This window comes from Callorhinus ursinus, unplaced genomic scaffold (genome assembly GCF_003265705.2).
Source record: "Callorhinus ursinus isolate GAN/ISIS: 27379988/994484 unplaced genomic scaffold, GSC_fseal_2.0 scaffold115, whole genome shotgun sequence".
NCBI lineage: Eukaryota > Metazoa > Chordata > Mammalia > Carnivora > Otariidae > Callorhinus > Callorhinus ursinus.
The window spans coordinates 791,125-812,047 of record NW_027397177.1 but is presented as its reverse complement, the minus strand read 5'-3'; the positions used below and the strand labels follow the sequence as shown (position 1 = coordinate 812,047).

Sequence of the window (20,923 nt, the reverse complement as noted above, 5' to 3'; positions counted from 1 at the left end):
GATCAGAGCCCCTCATTTGCTCTGTCATACTCCGGCTGACACCTAAATCTTACCTCATTACACGGATTGCCCTTCACTCGTCGGAACGTGTGCTCTAGGCAGGCGTGAAATTGGAGGGAATGCCCATTTTCCTGCATGGGGCAGAAAGAGGCCCAGGAAACTGCATGTGTCCAGTTGTCTGTGTCCCTGGGCCCAGCTGTGCAGGTAGGAATGACCAAAGCCGCCATCTGGGGAGTCTTTGACCTCCAGCTTTCTCCAGCCTCCTCCAGCTGGCTGGGTGAGCGTGGTAGCCGGGCTGCCTCCCTGGGCCCGTAGCGGCAGCTGGTGGGACTCCAGTGCCTCAAGGGGAGGGCTGGCCTGGTCCAGCTGCCCTGGGAGCTCTCAGGCTGAATGCGGCTTCCTGCACCATTTCAGGGCCCTCGGGTGTCCTGGATGCTGGGCACCACGAGGGAGGGACTGTCTTACCTTGGTGACACCAGGGATCACATGGTCCCTTAAAGGGACTGAGACCGGCAGACAAGGCTGAGCTTGGTGAGGGAAGCAGCTCCAAGGGCCCATCCACACATTTATTTGGACATTGCCTCCAAGGGGGAAGTGAGAACATGTTTGCATCTGGAATCTTAATGCCCTCATTTGCGGTAAATATGATGGAATGTCATTCATGTATCATATGCGAAGCTCTTAGAAGGCAATCAAGTCATGGAGATTTGTATAAATAAATGAAAAAAGGCAAGGAACGGGCAGTTCACAGAAGGAAATACAGCTACTGAAAACGTGGCCCAAAGTCCTTAGTTTCACTGGTAAATATACTGGCAATCAAAGAAGGGGAAATTATAACATCGGCTGGAGGGAAGGAGCAAGCCCCAGAAGGAGCCTTCCACCCAGGCGCAGCTCCCGGCCCTGGGCCGGGGAAGCCCCACCCGGCTGGCCGGCCTTCCTCTGAGGACTGTCCCAAGGAACTAAACCGACATGTGGACAGACTGCCATCCCCATCCCCATGTGTCCAGGGAGCAGAGATGGCGGGAGCCAATCCAGGGAAGCCATTCAGCAGCGCTGGCAAACCCGAGCTGGGTGCCAAAGAGCCGAGGCCCCAGGGAGCAAGAGATCCCGCAGGGTATGGAGCAAATGGCTTGCTGGGGGTGTGGAAAGCACCATGTGCGACATACAGGGTGATGTACCTGGTTGGGGGGGTGCCATGGAGGCACCCATCTTTCCCCAAGTCACCTGAGGAGTCCTACCTTTGTTTTTGCATAAGAGGAAAATGGTGAGGGAGAAGACTTTGCATGTTGCCTGGGTCTTGCTTCTGGCCATGTACGTCTGACTTGGACTGGGCATCATCCATGGGACCAGAGCTGCCCTGCTTGCATGGCTGGCCACTGGGTCCCCACCCTAGCATCCATGCTCTGCCTTCCTTGGGGGCTCCAGGCCTGAGCTGAGAGGGGCCCCACACCATCTGACTGGGCCACCAGCACCTGTGGGGAGACATGACTCTGCTCTGAGCACAAGGCAACAGAACTTTGAGGGTCATGGGGTATGTCTGTCCCTCCTCCATGACCCTTATCCAGGTGGTTTGCTCAGTGAGGCCCGCCTCCCGGCTGTGGACCCATGGAGCTGGCGGGGCCTACCACAGCTATGGGGCATGGCCCACAGAATGGGGTGCCTGGGTGGAGCTGGGCCCCCTGTCAGCCTCAGGCCTCCCCGACACATGCCCTGCCAGCACGGCTTCCAAAACCCAAAGTGCCCATGGCTGCCCTTTTAATTAAGGCTGTTTCTGACTGTTTGGGGCAGCCTCTCTCTTCCTTCGCTGTTCATTCCAGAAGCATCGATGGAGTGCCTTCCACAAGTTGGGCATATTCTGTCTACCCCCACTGCTGTTACTCCTTTTAAATTTATCTTTATATTCTTTGAGACCTTGGATGTGGTTAGACTGACATCTGTGAGGTGTGTGGTTACCGTGGTTACCAGGAGGCACAAGGAAACACTCCTGGCCTCCCAGGACCAGCCAGGCAGGAGTGCAGTGTGGCCAGCGTCAGAGCAGAGTGGTCTGCAGGCAGCCAGCTTCGTCCTCGGACGCTCCAGCCTTGGCCTGGAGTGTTCGATCGCCAGGAGGTCGTGGGCCTGGCAAGCTGTTGTATGCCCTGCTCCCCAGAACTGGGAGTCTGGGGAGGAGCCTGAGGGCTCAGCTGTGAGTCCCCTGCCTGCAGGGACTTTCTCGGCCCACCCAGCAGACCCCCACCAGGCCTGCCCACTGGGCCCATCTCCTTCCTTGCTGAGGCCCAGCACCTTCCAGTCCCTTCCGAGGTGCACAAGAGCTCCCAGGCACCAGCTGGATCCCCTGCTCAGGAATCAGGCCTGGGCCCCCACGCTGCCTCCTCCAGGCAGGACACTGGCCAGCATGCCCTGTTGCACCCTGCATGCTCATGCATCTCCGTTCATGTGACTAGGGCCGGCGTCGGTGGCGTCAGGAGGCAGGGACCTCCAGAGCCTCATGTCGCGTCGCGTCGCCGGTGTCTGGTATTCTGGGCGATGGGTGTCAGCCCGCCCAACATCTGATTCCTGCGGCCAGGCAGAGTGAAGAGGCCGGAGCCCGCTCCCCATGAACTTGAGAAGCACGGCTTAGTCGAGTCTCTGTGTTTTGACTTCCCACTCTGGGAGAGCAGCTGGAGACTTAAGGTTTCCCTTTCACAGGACTCGGTCTTCCAGATGTTCAGCCTGGTACCACCCACTACCCGATCTCTTGTGTATCTGAGCCACCATGAGCTGTGGGAACTGTGCCTTTGACACTGTTCATCTTTGCCTTCAGGGCATTCTGGGAGCCCCAAGGGGCTGCCACTGCCCTCCCAGGGCCCAGCAGGATGAGCTGCCTTTGCCACCCCTTAGCTTAGTGAGGCCACATTGTCTGAGTTAGGGGACAAAGGGACCTCTGCTGGCAGCTCAGCTGTGACAAGGCCCAGGGCTGGAAGCGTGTGAAGCCTGGCAGGGAGGCTGGTGCCGCCATGCCCAGCCCCTGCTGGCTTTGCACCCCAGAGTTGCTCATCAGGATTAGCCCAAATGACTGCACCCAAGGATGGCTATGGTGTGTGGTTTGGGCTCTGCCTTTCTGTCCGTCTCTAGGGGTCTCTGAGCTGGGGATGTCTGCTGGCCAGGTGCCACGAGAGGAGGAGCTAAGGGCTTGGAGTGTGGAGCTGGCCAAGGCCGGGCCTCTAGCCCCACTTGCTCAGCCCCTGCGCTGGCTGCCCTGAGACCCCGAGCAGGGCTTAAGTCCATGCATTCTCGCCGCCTGCTCTGGAGGATGTCCGGCTGCCCAACTCTGGGGACACAAGGCCACAGCCTATTCACACAGAACCAGTCTGGTGGCAGGATAGAAGTGTAAATCCACGACAAAGCACCATCCTGAGTATGAGCCTGCAGGAAAAGCAACCTGTGGGAGGGTGGGGAACCCCGGGGTCACGGACAGAGTGGGAGGGAAGGGCCACGTGGGGACTCAGCAGGCTGTCGGCTCACTTGGGGCCCACAGGCACGCTCCACAGAGACTGAGACACACACAAGCACACACCCCGGCCCCGCTGGAAAATGCAAGCAGAGGGTGGGAGCCACAGTTTCTGTGAGAGGCCCCGGGTGGTGTATATTCCGTGTCTTCCCCTCAGGGCCTGATGCCTGCAGAGGCTGCAAGGCCCTGTCATGTGTCTGCAGCTGTGGCTATGGTGACCCTTGATCACACTCTGCTGTGTCCACAAGGCATCCATGCCTGAAGTGGGCTGCCTCCCAGAACCTGCCCCTGCAGTGGGGAAGCATTGAGGTCACCGTCCAGGGATGGGGCGCGCATACTCTTGGGTCGTCGCTACTTCTAGACATTTTCTGTGGTCGGAGCCATAGGAACTTTGTACAGAAAAAAAAAAAAAAGACTCGATGAATTTCTAATTCAAATTTGACTTTACGAGGTTTTAACTGTCTTTTTCAAATGGCACGTAAGATCTGTCTGCAGCTTTATTGTTAGAATATAATCGTCTTAGGACATGCAGTGGAAATATGGGTTGCCGTAGTCTCCTGAGCGAATTATCTTTGTATGTGCTGGGTTGTCAACTGCATATAATTAGGCCCATTTGTTTCAGATTATTTACAAGTTATGGGAACTTTGTTTTCCATTTTTATTTTTTGTTGTTTGAGTACATGAAATGTACCTGATTTAAGAAATCAAAATTGTATCATAGGATGTGTTTAGAGAAGTCTTGTCCCCATCTCTGCTTCCTCCACCCCTTTCCCTTCCTTTCTGTTCCTCTTCATCCTGCTTCATCCTCTCATTGATTCTTTGTGCAAATAAAGGTGTGGGGGTGTATGCGTATATGTTCGTGTGTGCATGTGAGGCCACAGAGGCCGGGAGCCCCTAGACATTGTTGCACTTGATGTTTTACCAATTCCAAGTGGGCATGCTGAGAAGCATTCTGAATAAACCAAGGAATCTCAGTTGGAACTGCTAAAAGTCTTTCAGCCTTGCTCTTTATTTCCTTCAGGTCGAATTCCAGAAACCAGAAGTCTGAATCTAGAGAAGGCTGGAGTAAACGTCAACCCCAACAGTCAGAAAATCCTGGTCGATGCTCAGGAAACCACCTCCATCCCCCACATTTATGCCATCGGAGATGTAGCAGAGGTACGGCCTGCACCTGCCACCTGGCCTCACCACCCCATCCCCCCACCCCGGCTGGGCCTCGGGGACCTAACGAGGCTCACAGAGGCTCTGGGCCAAACCCCAAGTACTGTTAGACCCAAGTTCTGGGAAGGATTGGGTACCAGCCTCTGCTTGCTCGAATGTTCCTCCTTTCTCTGGGGCATAGGGGGGTGGGGAAGGCTTAAAAACTAAAAGCGCCATCAACAAATTTCTCTTGTGCACCTCCCCATATGTCAGCTCTGAGGGAGGGACATCTGTTTGCACACAACATGGGCCTCGACTTCCTGAAGGTGGGCTGGAGGTACAGAGCCCTAGAAATGCTGCTGCTGGGCAGAGCCTTGGGGCTATCTGGCCCTGCAGCACTGGGCCTGACTTCCTCGCCTCAGTTTATCCTCTCATCTGTGGAGGGGTCAGTACTCTCCCTGACTGGGCTGTCAGACGGGGACACAGCCCTATTCACCAGGCCTCCCTGCTCCTCCCCTTGTGAGTCCTTGGCGGAAGCCCTGCCCCCAGCCTGGGACGCATCTGGTTGGCGCCCCTCCCCTCTTCATGGCCCTGTCAGGGCTGGTCAGTCGTGGGACCCCCACATTCCCAAAGCCTCAGGAGCAGTCGGCCTGTCCTGTACATGTGCAGCATGGCCCAAGGAAGGTGGCTTGGGAGGGGCCCTGGCCAAAGGAGCCTGAGAGATGCACCAGACCCTCCAGACCCCAGGAGGCCTCTTGGTGGCCAGTCCTGCCAGTGTCATGGACATGTTAGTTTCCTGGGGCTGCCATTACAGATCACCACAGGCTGAGTGGCTTAGACCGACAGAAATGTATTCTCTCACAATCTGGGGGCCAGAAGTCTGTGTGGGCAGGGCTCTGCTCCCTCCGAAGCCTCTAGGGGAGGACACGTCCTCATCTGTCAGGCACTCCAGACTTGGACCTGCAGCATCCTCTGCCCGTGTGTGTGTGTGTGTGTGTGTCCTTGTTTCTTCTCAGGACCCTCATTGGATTTAGGACCCACCCTAAGTGACCAGTCCTAAATGATCTCAATTCTTTCCTTAATTATATCTGCAAAGAGCCTCATTTCCAAACAAGGTCCCATTCTGAAGTTCCAGGCAGATGTGAATTTGGGGGATGCTGTTAAACCCGCCATGATGTGTTCTGGCACCAGCCACTTTTCTGGGTTCTGGCTGCTGCAGGAACAGACAAAAGTCTTAGCCCTCGTGGTGACATTCTGGTCGGGGTCACAGATGACAAGTGAGTAAGTGAACCGTTTGAGGCAGATGTCAGAAGATGCTTAGTGTGGCGGTCAAGGAGACCTGAGGGAGGAGCAGAGCGAGGCAGAGGCCCAGGCGAGCTCAGCGAGGATGCTTGTGCCTACCCAAGAGTTCAAGCACTGCCCTGCCCACGCACACCCCAGACCCCACTTTGGGAAATGCCTGGGGGTAAGGGGAGCCAGTATCTACGGCAAGTGGGTCCCTGAGTGGGGCATCCCGGAGCTGAGGGGATACGGGTGGCAGTTGTCCCCAGTGCTACGGGACCATCCCTCCCTCAGCCTCTGCTGCAGCTCATGATGGGTGGGTCTGCCGGAGAGCTTGGCACACTCATGGAGACGGACCAGGGCAGAAGGCCGTGAAAGGCTGGGCCTTCCCTTTGTTCCTGAGGGGCCAGCCTACCCATCTGGCTCAGGTCTGTCCTGCAGACACTTGACTCCATACAAACCCCTCCTGTTAGGACAACATGGCCTCTGCTGTGCCCATTGTACCAGAAGGGTCACCCACTAGCCGTGGTCAGTGCTGACATATGAGCCAAGGGGCCGCCACTCGAGTCCCTCAGGCTGCCCCTGAGCCCAGGCTCATGAAATGGTGTGTGGGGAGCAGACCACCAACTGGAGGCAAGACCGCAGGGACAGCTTGCTGGGGCATGTGGTCAGAGCTCTGGCCCCTCCTCCCACTGAGTCCCCTCTGACCATCTAGTTGACCTGCTGGTGTGGACGGAAGTGAGTGGCTTCATGTGCCCGCTAGACCGGGCAGCATTGCTACTCGTGTGATCTCTGGCAGTGGGGATGTGGCACTCTGCCTTGGCACCTTCGGTGTTCATCGTGGGCACTGCGGCCCAAGATAGCACTCTTGGTCCCAGGAGGGAGTGCCGCTCATATTATAGCGGACTTTCTGCGGGCCCCAGGAGCTGAGTGAGGCGGAGAGCCATCGGCAGCAGGGCTCATGCCGACATAGCGGAAACCATAGTATTTCAGACTGTGTTGCCAGAAATAGTACACACAAAGGCAATGTCTATTGAATTATTAAATCCGCTCGGTTGGAAAGGTCATTCTGGGCAGTCCAAAGAGTTAACACCCAGTGGTCCGGCGTGAGGTGCGGAAGAGTCCAGCAGGCGGGCGGGGCGGCCATTGTCTAGTGCCATATTGTGTGCTGTGCGCATGGACGTTTCCACAGTTAGTCAGGCCCGGTGGAATGCATGGGCTGCTTTCACGAGTTTATCTCTGCGGATCTCTATTCATTTCTGGAATGTCAAACAACATCTGCATTTCCTGCTGCTGCAGAGGTGATTGGCAGCCGGTCCCAGGCCGACGCGTGTAGGAACACCGGGGGCCGTGCCACCCCCTGCTCCAGGAGCAGGACACACCCTGGGACGGAGGGGCCTCCAGCAGCACGGCATTTGGATTGCGATTTGTAATGGACTGTGACGTGCAAGCCAAGCTGTGTGTCAGGAGCACATGAAATGCTTCCAGGGCCCGCTTTAGATGCATCCTGGTTAATGCGGACGATTGAATAGGAGCGGGATGTCCTTGGAGCTCTGTCATGAGGGCAGCTCTCCAAGGTCACCAACATGAAGAAGGGGTTCAGAGGGAAGCCACAAGTGAGGGTGGGTGGTGTGGCTGGGCTCACTGGCAGCTCACCTGCTCTTCCAGGGAAGGGGGCCGTAACCACAGCTGTCTCCCTGGAGCAGGGCAGGGGGAAGAAGCAGAACAAGCAAACCTGTCCAGGGCCCTGGCGTCCAGAGACAGACAGCCTTTGGGGGTTTCGGAAAGGGAGAAGCCTCCCTAGGAAGGCATGGGCGGTGGCAGGGATCCTGCACAGACTCCCCCAAATGTGCCAAAGTAAGCCCGGGCTCCTTCCGTGCATCAGGGGCGGCCCGAGCTGACACCCACGGCTATAATGGCAGGAAAGCTCCTGGCCCAGCGGCTGTGCGGTCAGTCCTCAGACGTGATGGACTATGACAATGTGAGTACCCTCTGCCCTCCAGCATGCTGCATCCTGGAGACAGCTGCAGCTCTTCCGGGGTGGGGGGGAGGGCGCGGGGGTGTGCATGCACGTGCCCCCGTGTGTGAGGGTTAGCTTTGTGGGTGTGGCCCCGGAGCAAGTGAGGGCGCCCCCCACCCCCTCTCGCAGGCTGCCAGCCAGCACGTCCAGGGACCTGGCCTGAGCTTCTTGCTCTCTGGGCCCCAGAGTAGGGATCTTCAGCGTTGGGTACCCAGGGGGGTACGTCACCTGGGACCTGTTTTCCAGGTCCCCACCACAGTCTTCACCCCGCTAGAGTATGGCTGTGTGGGGCTGTCAGAGGAGGAGGCCGTGGCTCGCCACGGAGAAGAGCATGTGGAGGTAAGTCAGGGCCCCGAGGACAGAGGGGTGCCAGGACGTGATGCCTGTGTGGCTCTCACGCCCTGACGACAGCCCCTCCCCGACAGAGGCCTGGCAGGCGAGCGGGAATGTTGGTGTCCCTGCTTCCCAGGGCCTGCAGTTTGGCAGGGTGGGGCAGGGGGCCCAGAGGGATGGCTGAGATATGGCATGAAAGGGCACGTGGGACGGGAGTGCTGGAGGACAGGCCCAGAAACCAGGGCACCTTTGCGGTGTGGCCCCTCACAGGCCCATGCGTCTCCCTCCACCTGGAAAGGCTTCTCCTGCCCTCCAACCTTCTGCCATCAGCTTCCGCTCCCCACACCCGCCCCCAGCCCTGCCACAGCCCGGCCCTGCCCTCAGGTACCCCCACCTCCCTGCCACCCCTGCCTCTGTTCCCAATCCGCAAGTCGTCCAGCTCTCACAGGCCCCCAACAGCCCGGACTCAGGTACTCACCCCAGAAGAAGCCTGCTTCTTGAGTCTGCTAAGCGGGCCTGCCTTGGCCCTGGGGTGGCCCCCGAGGGTACCCCTGGTGGCCCGGCAGGATAGGGGAGCTGGAAGCCTCCAGCATGGCTTCATCTTGCTACTGCAGCAGCTTGCACACAGACCGGGAGAAACCAGACCCCGTGTGGCCACCACTGCGGGCCTCGTACCCTTTGAGAATGAGTCACTGGGCTCCAGGGCCTGCCCCCTGCCCCAGCGCCCCGGTCCCCTCCATCAACAGGCCAGGCCTGACAGGCCAGCCTTCCCTCCAGCACTTTATTTGCTATTTTTGTTTGATTCATCACAAGTACGTGGGGACATATGTTCATGGCATTCTATAATGTTGTTTTATGTTTCACGATGTTGAATGGCCACATACCCTTTGTTTGTTTTCTTTTCAATTCTGTCTTAGTTAGAACAATATTCGCTGAAGTTCCATTAATTAATAATGGCTGTGCAGCACATGTGAGGGCCCCGCTCATTTTTTACTCGGCCACAGCCCCGAACACGCTGTCGAGCCCTTCTCGGGTGCTGAAAGCCTTTGGCCGACAGCTCCGGTGTGGGCCGGGGGCCTCCCCATGCCTGCCTCCCCCTCCTTGCTCAAATGAGGGCCCATCCAGCACCAGGGTACTCTGGGGAGGCCAGATAGCCACTGGGTGGGCCAGGCGCCCCCTTCCGCTGCCCGCAGTCACCCCATCCACACCCCAGCATCCACCTGGTGTGCACTCTGGGGGGCTGAGTCTCGGGCTCTGTGACAAGACCTACGTCTGGCTGTGCTTAGCCAATCTGGTGCCCACTCTGTTGCTGTGGTCCATCGGGGCCTTGCAGGGGGGTGGGGTGGGGAGGGGGGTTCTGTCCTGCAGACGGTGTGGCTCCAGCCCCAGGCTGGCTTTGTGTGGGAGGGAGAGCTCAGCCATGTCCTTACCGCAGACCACAACCTGTAGGCCATGTGGGCAGCTGTGGGTCCCCGCCCCATCCATGCAGCCCTTGAGGCTACTAACTACAGGAATCAGTATCTTGTCACTTAGGTTTATCATGCGTATTATAAACCGCTGGAGTTCACAGTGGCTGAACGGGATGCATCCCAGTGTTACATAAAGGTAAGTGTTCTCGAGGGCCCAGGGCCGGGCCATGCTGGGAGGCGAGAGGCAGGGAATGAGCTGGCGCCCAGGGGTGGGGAAGCTCCCTGCAACCACACGGGCCTCCCGGGGCAGGGCCGCCTGTGCAGCCCCAGGGCCCCGTCTCCAGCCAGGCTGGCCATTGACGATGTGGCTTTCAGATGGTGTGTCTGCGGAAGCCCCCACAGCTGGTACTGGGCCTGCACTTTCTCGGCCCCAACGCAGGCGAAGTGACTCAAGGATTTGCTCTGGGGATCAAGTAAGTGCGGAGGAATGTCGATGTGGCACGCTGCTCGGGCTCATGTGGCTCTGACAGTTGGTGGCGCCATGGTGGAAAGTCTGCTGCTGTGGTGTGGCATTTACAGAGCATCCTACGTGTGTTCAGCAGAGCATCTCCTCAGACCCAGCAGCTCCCATCACGTGAGAGGCAGCTTTCTTCTCCAGCCAAACACTCTTAAGCCAGTCATACCGTGTCAGTCTGTGGCTGGGCCACCTGGGGAGCGAGGGGAGAGGCCCATGTCCCTGGCCGCCAGGGGTGGGTCACAGTTTGGGTCTTCTCTTCTTAGAATGAGCAGGGCTGGGGCCCTCCTTCACGTGGCCCAGCACCCAGGCAGTCATGAGCAGGGTCTGCGAAAGCTGCCCCAGGATTGCCGTGTGCTTTCCGGAGCTGGGTCTTGGGCATAGGCGGTGCTTTGGTGGATCTCGGGTCCCCAGGCTTGCCTGGAGCCTTTGTGGATGGAGGTTCTGGGTGGGGGTGGGTTGTCTGGGGCAGTGGGGTGTGGGGCTGTCAGAGGCAGGAGGGTGGAAGGTGAAGTAGGGCCGAGGGAGCAGAGAAGGGCTGCACGGGCCACCCCACCATGTGCTTGGGGCTTGGGGCCGAGGCCGAGATCCAGCTGCAGAGGTTGGTGGAGGTAGGAAGTCAGAGAACAGGGCGGGAGCTCGAGGGGCAGGGCCCGTACCGGGAAGACCGACGGGGGCCGTGGCACCCCAGGCTTCCCAGCAGGTAATGATACTAAAGACGGGACAGAGCCAGTAGAGACTTAGAGAACACAAATGAGCAATTCACAGGCAAAGAAAATTTAAGTAAATCGTAGAAAGACGCTGTGCCTCATTTGGAATTTTTCATGTAATTGAAACACCAAGAAACCTTCTTGGTCAGTGAAGGTTAAAAGGTTTGATACTGTCCAGTGTGGTGGTGATCATTTCCAGCATCTGTGTAGTGGAGACACTGAAGGTTTGAGCAAATCAGTGGAGTGAGGAGACCCATGTTCCGACACACTCAGGAGGAGGGTGTGAACCGGACCCTCCCTCTGGGGGCCTTCTGCCCACAATTTGAAACGCACACACTTGTTCGTGTCGGGAACTCACGCACCAGATATTCTAACATGTGTGCGTAGACAGAAGAAGGGCTGCTTGTTGCAGCCTTGTCTGCGGATGGTGGCAGCGCCCTGTGGGGAGTCCTCACTCACTGTGCCTCCGAGGAGGTGACCGGTGCCCCATGGGTGGTCTCTGCCGCAGGGGCAGGGGGCGTGTGTGTGGGAAGTGCTGGGTGCTGAGCAGAAGAGCACGGTGAGCAGGACCAGGCAGGGGGCTGCGCAGGGGCAGGCTGCAGTAATCAAAGTGGGCTCCGTCTCACTGGGGCAGGTGGGGAGAGGGAGCAGACCCACAGAAGGAACAGCTGGAGCCGTGGGCCAAGGTGGGTCTGCGCCTGGTGGGCTGGGAGCAGCAGGAAGCCAGATGAGGGGTCGGGGGAAGGTAGGAGGTGGGCCTGAGGGGGCGCTGCTTGGCATTTGCTGGCAGACATGTGGGACAGGTCCGGCAGAGGTGTTGGTGGTGGTGCTGGCTGCTGCTGGAGAAGAGAGGGTAGGGCCCAGGGCTGGGGAGCAGGGAGGAGACTGTGACTTCCAAGGCCGTCCCCATGGGCCATCTTATGGGGGACAGGATGATGTGGACATGCCACCCTGCGCTGACTCATCGCCTGAACCCCCCTATCCCCCTGTGTGCAGGTGTGGGGCCTCCTATGTGCAAGTGATGCGGACGGTGGGCATTCACCCCACCTGCGCCGAGGAGGTGGCCAAGCTGCGTATCTCCAAGCGCTCAGGCCTGGACCCCACTGTGACAGGCTGCTGAGGCTAAGCAGCCATCCCTGCCAGACCAAGGGCACGCGGCTCACCTGCAGCCCCCCACAGCCAGGTTCTTCGGAGGCTCAGGGCCAGGTACACAGCTGGGGTAGGCTCTGTGTTTAAGGATGGAACCGTGGGGGAAGGGGGGGTGCCACTGTGAACAACTCTCTCCAGGTACATGGGAGACCACACCTGCCGTGCCACCTCATGGGAGCCCTGTGCCCAGGCTGCAGGGGCTGAAGAAACGGGGCTGGGAAGGAGGCCATGTGAGGGCCCCCCCTCTCCACAGGGTACCCCCAGCCACTGGCCTGGCTGCCAGTGCTCCCCAGATGCAGGAAATGTCTTGAGGCTGGGCTCACACCACAGTGGCCTGTCCCGGGGGTGGAGGGGGGACACTGGGTGTGGAAACCATCCCCTGGCTGAGCTCAGTAGGCTGCTGGGTAGGAGGAGCAGGCCTCCGTCTCCAGCTTAGCTCCGTGCAGAGCAGTGCCGGCTCGTTTCTCTGTCGCCCAGAAGGTGGACACGCTGCCTTGTGCACGGCGGCTGCCCACACGTCTGGTTCTGTTAGAGCTTTGCAGAGTTAGGCTGGGCGGGCGGCCGGCGGAGGCTTCAGGTCTGTTCATCCCAACGCTCTTCTGCGGGGGGAAGAAGTTAGCGAGTCCCTCCCTGACCCCTGCCCAAAAGTTGCATGTCGTCAGGGCCTATTCAGCTGATCCTGTGAGAGCATTCTCCAAGCTTCAGCAGCCCAACCTGGGGGGTCCCTTGTGGCTGTCAGCCCCTGCCGGGGTTGGGGTCCTGAGGGCTGAAGTAGACTATAGACAGAGCAGTGAGCACCCCACAAGATGCCCTCAAGCAGGCCTGAGGGGCTGAATGGCAGGTAAGGGTCCCCTGGATTTGGGCACAGGCCTGGGGCTTCTCTTGGGGGCACCCTGGGCACCTGCTCTACTGCATCCCCCCAGCCAGGGCTGCCCAAGGGTATGAACAAACAGAGGGCATCCCAAGGAAACCCTTACCAGAATATCACAGCTAACAGAGCTGTTTTGTCAAGAGCCTGCTGTAAATTTTTATCCTTTCAAAATACTTGTTAATAGGGCGGCATGCGTTCCCTGAGACGCATCAGTCTGGTGAGGGCGGGGCTCTCTCTGGGGCCCGTTTCTCATCTGTCCCTAGAGAATCCTTGTGTGAGGGCATGGGAGACATGGCCTGGCAAATGCAGGGATGGCGGGACTACCCCATGCTGACCCCCCCATTCTTGTAGGACGCCGGAGGCTGAGCCCAGGCAAGCCTCACCCCCCCGTCTGGAGAGCCCCTGAGGTAGTCGGCGTGGGTGGCCTCTGGATGGAGTGCTCGCGTGCCCCCGCAGGGATGGCTCCAGGGGTCTTCAGCCCCTGCCCCTCGCACACCCTCCTGCCTGGGCCAGCCCCACCAGGCCCCTGATGCCAGAAGATGACGGTGTGCGCAGAAACCCACCCTGTGGGCTGCCCACATCCGAGCCCCCCTGGCGTTTCTGGAGCGTAAATAAAGAGGGTGTTTTCCTGATGTGTGCCTCCGCCTATGCTGTCCCCAGCGCGCTCCCCAGGATGGCCTGGGTCGGGGTGGGGCCTGGCCGCCCAGCCTGTCGCACACACTCCATTCCGCCTCCCCTCACAGCAGAGCCACCCCTCCCAGGACCCTCTGCTGGGTCTGTCTGCACCTCATGGCAAGGCAGGCACTCAGGAGGGGTGGGAAGCCACTGGCTTTGTTCCAGAGCAACCTGCCGGTGGGGTGGCCCAGTGACAGGAGTTGGCAGGGGTGTTGGAGGCTTTCCGTCCCCTGAACGTCAGGTACCTCATTACGCTTCCATTGCGGCCCTCCCAGCCAGCATGTCTGCTGTGCTCAGGCTAATCCTGCACATTGAGGCTTGATGGGCCGAGGGAGCGCCCTTCGGCACCCGGCCGCACCTGTCAGTCATTGCCACAGCCAGCGCTGACAGTGACGGGCAGGGCCCTGCATTGTGCTGGGGCTTTAGCGGTGGTTAATCTCGTGTCTTCCTTAAGAAAACATCACTTAGTCTGCCCGCCCGGGAGCCCTGGATGGGACCCTGCTTGTCAGCGAACAAAGGAATGTCTTTGCACCTAATGGGCCTACGGGAGCCTCAGACACTCGCTTGCCTGGTGTGAAGCGTGTGCAGGAGCTCCGAGACGCCCAATTAAGACGCCGAGTGCAGGGCTGGGCCAGCGCCCTCTTGACAAGTACAGCACCACATCAGCCGTGTCCCATTTAACGCACGGTTGGCGGCGCGCCCCTGCCTTGGAAGGTGCAGGGAGGGCTCCCCTCTCTGCTGGGGGTGAGGTGTTCCCCTGCCTTGCAGGCAGAGGGTATGGTCTGCAGAGGTCAGCTAACACAGCTGAGCTGATGGGGGGTGGCCGGAGAGGCCCCCTGGAGCTGGCCTGGGCCCCTGCCATGGGGCAAACAAGGAACTTGAAGTGGTTCTGTTGCTTTTTGTGATGGTAGAAACGATGCAGTCTGTGAGGGAGCTCACAGCATCAGGCAGCGTCTGGGGCAAGGACTTTCCACCTCCCTGCCCACCCCACCGGACAGCCAGAGTGCCAGCCCCATGTCCATGACCCCATAACCACCTACCCCCAGTGGTTTTCTCTGTGCACCATCTCCCTCGGGGCGGCCCTTGCTCTAGCACGCCTGCTGAGTCTGTAACGACCACTCCTGCGCGGGGACTCACGCCTTCCCGGCCTGCTGCACAAACAGCGGGCATTCCCAGAGAAGGCCTGCCACAGAAGGCCCAGCGCTGGCAACGGTCATCACCTGGGCCACCTCTGGGGCCATACGCTGCGTCAGCCTATGCCTGCCTGGCCATGTGGTTCCGCACCCAGGATGTCCCACATGCCCCCACTGCTCTGGTGGAGCCCTGGGGTGACAGCCCGGGGTCCCCTGCCCAGCACTCAGGCAGGTCATGCACTGGGGTCTCAAGTCTGAGTAAGAGCATGGGGAGCGGGGCAGACGTGTTGGGCCACAGTGGTTTCTGTTCTGCGTGTCCCAGGGACCACCCAGGTCCAGACTCACTGTGTGGCCCAAGGCCCCCTCACTGGGCCCACCTCTGCCCTGTCCCCCTCCTCCCAAGGAGCTCAGGGAGGGACCAGAGCAGCACCAGCCAGGTGCTCTCCACCTGGCTCCAGGGCTACCTTCCTGCCACCTTTGCATGTTTTTATGGCGCAATGAAAATATGATTTTAGAGCATCTGGGTGGCTCAGTTGTTAAGCGTCTGCCTTCAGCTCCGGTCATGATCTCAGGGTCCTGGGATTGAGCCCTGCATCGGGCTCCTTGCTTGGCGGGGTGTCTGCTTCTCCCTTTCCCTCTACCTCTGCCCTTGCTCATGCTCTCTCTCTGTCTCAAATGAATATAAATAAAATCTTTAAAAAAATATTTTAATTCCTCAGATTGTTCCATGTAACCTGTAATCACCCCGGCAATGTCCCGCACGCTTCTGCTTATGACTCCAGATTTCACAATGACGTTGGCTGGGACGGGGGAGTGGTGCTGCTCAGGGGCCATGCTACCCCGATCCCTTGCCTCCGCCTCTGCTGCAAAGCAGGGCAGGTCACCCTGTGGTCACCCACCACCCCTCTCCTTCTCCTAGCCCCGTGAGGCACTGTCTCTAAAGGTCCTGAAGCCCCAAGGAAGGTGAGTATACAGGGAAGGGGTGAGAAGTTACTATGGAGGGCTGGACCCGGACCAGCAGGGCTCAGCCAGCGAGGAGCAGGCTGGGCCTGAGGAGGACATCTGGGACTGATGGTGGGGCTGCAAGAGGGGGCATCAGCCCACAGGTCGCTGGTGCCTGCTTCCCCCCCGCCCCATACCCCACAGCCCTGCTGGGACCACCAGCTTTGCTGGGTAGCCAGTGGGGAAGTGACCACTGTGCCCAGCCAGGGCCCCTCACAAGGGGAGTTGCCCCATGAAAAACAGCTTGGCGTCAGGTGGCGCCTGCAGTTCAGGGTGTCAGTGCCTGTGGCCTCAGGTCTGGGCCCTGGACCAGTCCCCAGCCTGAAGCAGGCCCCAGGGGCAGGACTGAGACCCTCATCCCTGGCTCCCCGCTGCATACAGAGTTGTCAGGAGCTGCCACAGAGCAGGCGGTCCAGGACCGTGTAAAACAGGACGCCCGAGTCAGCCAGACAGCGTGCTCATCGGGAGCTGTGCCATCTCCAGAGACTTAGGGGCCACCAGGCCATGTCACTGGGCCCTCCAGACCTTGTTCAGGCCCCAGGCGCCTGGCCCATTCTGGTCAGGGGGCTCCCTTGCAGCGTGGGCTCATAGCATTCACGGGAAGCACAGACGTGGGCATCTAGCTCTTCTAAGTCCGTCACGAGAGGCTCCTCGGTGCGGGGCTGATGGTCGGGGGCCGGGCCAGGGTGGGAGCCGTGCTGCCAGGGCCCATTCCTGTCTCCCCAAGCTGGCACACCCAGATCCAGCCAAGTCTCCCGGGTCCCAGACTTTTCCCACCCATCTCTGTCTCCCTCTGGGAGCCACTCCATCCCTCTCCACTCTGGGGTCCCTGAGTGCCCCTGGCCCGGGCCATGGCCTCGTCCTGCACAGCCTGACCAAGCCTGCCCTGGCCTCCACCCACCCACCTTCTTCCTTGTCAGTGCCCACTGCTCCCATCCTTGGGTCCTGGTCAGGGTGTACACAGGGGACATTGTGGGCTGGTCACTGCCAGAGACAGGTCAGGAGCATGGCCCCCATTCCCCAGGTGAGCAAGCAGCAGTAGGGTGTTCTCTGTCTGAACCAATTTTTGACCCAGATGGTGAGGGTGCTTGCATGCTTGGCCATATCTGGGGCCTAAGCTGGGCCTGGCTCCTGGGGGCGGGGGGGGTGGGGCGCCCAGCCTCAGAGGAAGATGCTTGCTTCTGGCCCCAGACTCACAGGCTGTGGATCTTCGGCCTGACGTGGGGCCGTGGCTTTTTCCTCACCTCAGGCCAGGGCAGAGACAAGAACCAGGGACAGGGCAGGGGATATAGTCATCCCAGCACAGGACCAGGTGTCCCTCCAGTGGAGCCACCTCAGGCCTGAGCCCTGCCAGCCTTCCGCCTCACACCACTAGGGACCCACTGCCCGTCCACCCGGGGCCCTGACCCCTGTGCCTTTGTCTCCCCTTCAGCCAACAGGCCACCTGGTGTGAGAGCTGGCTGACTCTCCCGCTCCCGCTCCAGGGTCTGCCGCCGAGCCCCAAGCCGCAGCCCCAAGCCCTCTTGGTGGGGTCACCAGCACAAAAGAGCTCTGAGGACTCCGGGCTGAGAAAGAGGACCTTGGAGCCTGTGGGCTGGCGGTCTGCTTCTGCCTCCCCCTTTCCCTTCCCCTCGGTGCCCTCCCCCCGGCCCTCCCCGTGGCCCCCTCCTCATCAGTTTCCCTTGGTGCCGGTACCAGCACCTGCCTCGTAGAGAAAGCCCAGAGCCAGACGACGGGCCTCGTGGGGGCCTTTATGCCCCACCCTCGTTTCTTCCTTACTCGGCCACCATCTTAGGCCTGGGCTTTCTTGCTGGGTACTGAGTGGTCCTGGGAGCTGCCTTAGGCCTTCCTATGCCAGGCAGGTGCATCCATAAACAGAGATACGCCTTGGATGCCTCCCTCCTGGAGCAGGGCGGGGTCCACAGGGGGTGGCACGGGACGCGGGCTCTGCCCACCTTGGGCCGCTCTGTGCGCCCAGACCTCGGGACATGCTTGACCCTCCGCATGAGTGGCTTCTCTGCTGGGCTTTTTCACAGGGGTGTGTGTATGTGGGGGCGGGGGGGTCCTTCCCCAAAGTTGTGCACACACCAGCTCTGTGCTGCTCACCACCCAGGCCGGCGTCCCAGCTCCAAAAGGGCTGGACCTTGGGGGGGAGCCATGCTGCCAGGGGCCCCCCCTCAGACAAGCCGGTGAAGGAGGGAGGTGCACAGGGGCCTTTGGGGCAGGTCCAGCCACAGACTGTGGAGATCTCGAGGCAAGAACCGTGGCAATCGATAATTGGGAGACTGAAAGAGACGTCAGTTCGCGTGTACAGGCCGGGTCACATCTGTGAGTGTGGAGGGGCCGGTGCCCGTCCCCCCCCGACCCCCCACCGTGGATGGATTCCCATGCCCAGCACTCCTTGGGCCGCACCTCAGCCAGCAGGGCCTGCCTCCCTGCCCCGCCGAGATGGCTGTCACCACTTCCTGTTTGCAGACCCCGCCGCGACTGGGAAAGTTCGCCAAAGGCCAAGGACGCGCAGCAGACACCCTAGCTCCCTCCGGCCGCAGACAGCACCCACCTCAGGCTCGCAACGCGATGTTCCGGGAACGGGAGTGACAATAGGTGTGCCAGGGCCCGCCAGGAGGCCATACCTGCTCTGGATCTCTGGGGCGGCGCTGGGAGTGAGGAGACAGGACTTTGGGACTGTTTTGCAGATGCTGCTTCTTGCAATGCCCTGCAGAACCCCTCTGAGCAGGACTGACCCGCCACGCTGTCTTCCCTGTCCCACTCCTCCCCCACCCGGCGGCCCTTGCTGCACAGCGCAGCCCCTTGTGGGCTCTCGGGTTACTGGTCCCGCCACCCGAGGGCTCCGGGAGCCCTGTACGTCCTGGTGCCTGGCCAAGCACCTGTGCCTTGGAGGGCAGGGAAGGGGCCGTTGCATCAGCCCATGGGGCCCAGCAAAGCATCTTAGAGCTGAGCCCGCCTAATCCCAGCCCCGACGTGGTTTACGGTGCTTGGGTTTCCCTAATCCCGAAACCCAAGCCAGGGTCCCAGCAGCCGTCCCAGAGCCATCTGAGCAGGCAGCAAGAGGACCCGCTCCCACGTACCTGCTGTGTTTGGAGCTGACCCCCTTGGACAGGGCAGAGAGCTGGGCACCTATGAGTGAAAATCCGACCCTGATGAACCCCGGGGGAGTTCAGGAAACAGCCGAGCCCTCTGCTGCCTGGCTGGTGGTGCGCCGGCCTCTTCCCAGGTAGGAAATCCAAAGGCAGCGGCAACAACAGGAGGGACCGGCAAGGCAGGCCCAGCTCAAGCCCTCTGAGCTTCTCGCCTCTAGAGTTTCACAGGACAGTGATCCGGCCTTGTGGTTCCACAAAATTAAACCGTTTTTTTTTTTTCCTAATAAAATCGGTATATTTGGCTTATAACTGGTGATCAAGTAACACCAAATGCTTGGGAATGAAGTGGGACCATAAACAAGAGATGGTGTGACCTTGTTACACAACAGCGGGGGGTCAAGAGCCAGCTGGACCCAGCTCCCTGCCTTTGCCACTGGCTACGAACCCAGCCAGGGCTCCCAGGCACTGGACACCAGGCATATGGGAGTGAGCACCCCAGCAGAGGGCACCCCACAGTCTCTTCTTTTTATAGCTTTATTAGTGAGACACACAGGCCACGTGTGGTGAGAACAGCTAATGGTGCCTCGTGGTCTTTAGCATCTTTGAAGAATTTTCATACCCATAAATTTCCCAAAGCAGATGTAATTAGCTCCTCAGCTACCAGGGTCAAGATATGGGACAGAATGTGAGGAGATCAAAGCCACATCCAGATGTGCTTTCTTGGGGCCTCCCACTTGATGAGTGAGACCGATGCCTAGACCCCCCAGAAGTCCCCATGGGGTGCAGTGGTGCAGCCAGGGCACAGGCATGCCGCCATCCTCCCCGCCAAGGCCTCAGCGCCAGGTCCCTGACGTGGGAGAGGGTGGATAGGAGGCGAGACCTCCACGCAGCTTCAATGGCTCATTGTTCTGCCCTCAGTGGCTGGAATTGGGCCGGGTGATTATAATAATAAAGTCCTACCAATCAGCCAGTGGTTGGTTTTCCATAGCTTGGGGAGTATTTGATTTTCAAAGTCTTTGGCAGGGGAGATGGTGTATAAATGGAGTGTGTTGTTCACATCAGCCTGTTCTTTGGAAGTCAGGGTCCCATCCAGCACCTTACTTCCTTCAAAAGATGCTTGTCAGCTCCCCAGTGCCCAGGCACGTCAGGGTGGGAAGCTGCACCAGGAGGCCCAGGCACCGCGTGAGTCCTGCCTTCACTGGCCCAGACAAGCCCTGACCCCAGCCCAGCCTCCAAGGGCTGCCATGAAGACCAGACACCTGCTGCAGTGGAGGGGGCTCAGTGAGTTGGGGGGCTCATCTTACTCCTGCCTCATACCCTCTCGCACACAGACTTTAAGCCTTTGCCCATGCTGTCCCCTTAACCCAAAACTGGGCCCCCGCCCTTCTGTCCTGGCTGACTGCCCCCTCTTTGGTTAAGATTCAGTGCAGGGATCCCCCTCCAGGAAGCCTTCCCTGACACCTGGCAAGGGGCCTGCTTAGGGCTCCCACAGAATGGTGTTTCTCTCTCACCCCAAAGGAGCCTCCCTTATTCACGTCTTTGTGCCCAGCACAATGCCTTGCCCATAATAGGTGCTCAAAACATGGCTGCCAAATGAACATTGGCATGAAATCTTTGTGTTTTCAGTACCAAAATTTCCATGATGCCCTGCTCTGCACGATCTGAGGACATGCGCTCCACACACACTATGCATCCTTGGAAAAGGGGTTATGGCTTAGAACCTGACCCAACTTCCTTCAGCTTACCTCCTCCTGGTTCTGACCTGCCGGGGCTGCACAAGATGAGCAGAACACCAGATTTGCTCCAAGAATTTCGTCAGGCACCACATGTCCTAACCACAAAGGCAGGCACAGCAGGATTGGTGCCTATAAAATAAGTGTAAGGAGGGGCTGGTCTGAGTAATGCCTGAGCAGCTTATACAGGGCTAACTTTCCTGAGTTAGTAATGGTCAACTCTAGACAAAGTAGAAAAGATAACTATTCGAAGGCACTAAAGAACAAATAAATAAAAGTGGTGGAAACTAGAGGGAATCTGACCTTTGAAAGGAGAGAAATGCACTGGGTGAGATCCGTGTTTGTACTGCTTTCCCCCTAAG

At 59.3% G+C, this 20,923-nt stretch overlaps 1 protein-coding gene across 5 annotated transcripts in view; it reads left to right on the top strand.

The window, feature by feature from the left end:
• The window catches only part of TXNRD2 (thioredoxin reductase 2), a 48,278-nt gene extending 34,729 nt beyond the window's left edge, over nt 1–13,549 (top strand). For all 5 annotated transcript variants that reach the window (XM_073889707.1, XM_073889706.1, XM_073889708.1 and 2 more), the window contains 7 exons: nt 4,512–4,648; nt 7,797–7,892; nt 8,178–8,270; nt 9,798–9,869; nt 10,049–10,146; nt 11,894–12,103; nt 13,269–13,549. In XM_073889707.1, the coding sequence (XP_073745808.1) occupies nt 4,512–4,648; nt 7,797–7,892; nt 8,178–8,270; nt 9,798–9,869; nt 10,049–10,146; nt 11,894–12,017 (620 nt within the window). In that variant the 3' untranslated portion in view covers nt 12,018–12,103; nt 13,269–13,549. The remainder of the gene's footprint in view (nt 1–4,511; nt 4,649–7,796; nt 7,893–8,177; nt 8,271–9,797; nt 9,870–10,048; nt 10,147–11,893; nt 12,104–13,268) is intronic.
• Nucleotides 13,550–20,923: the final 7,374 nt, after the last annotated feature.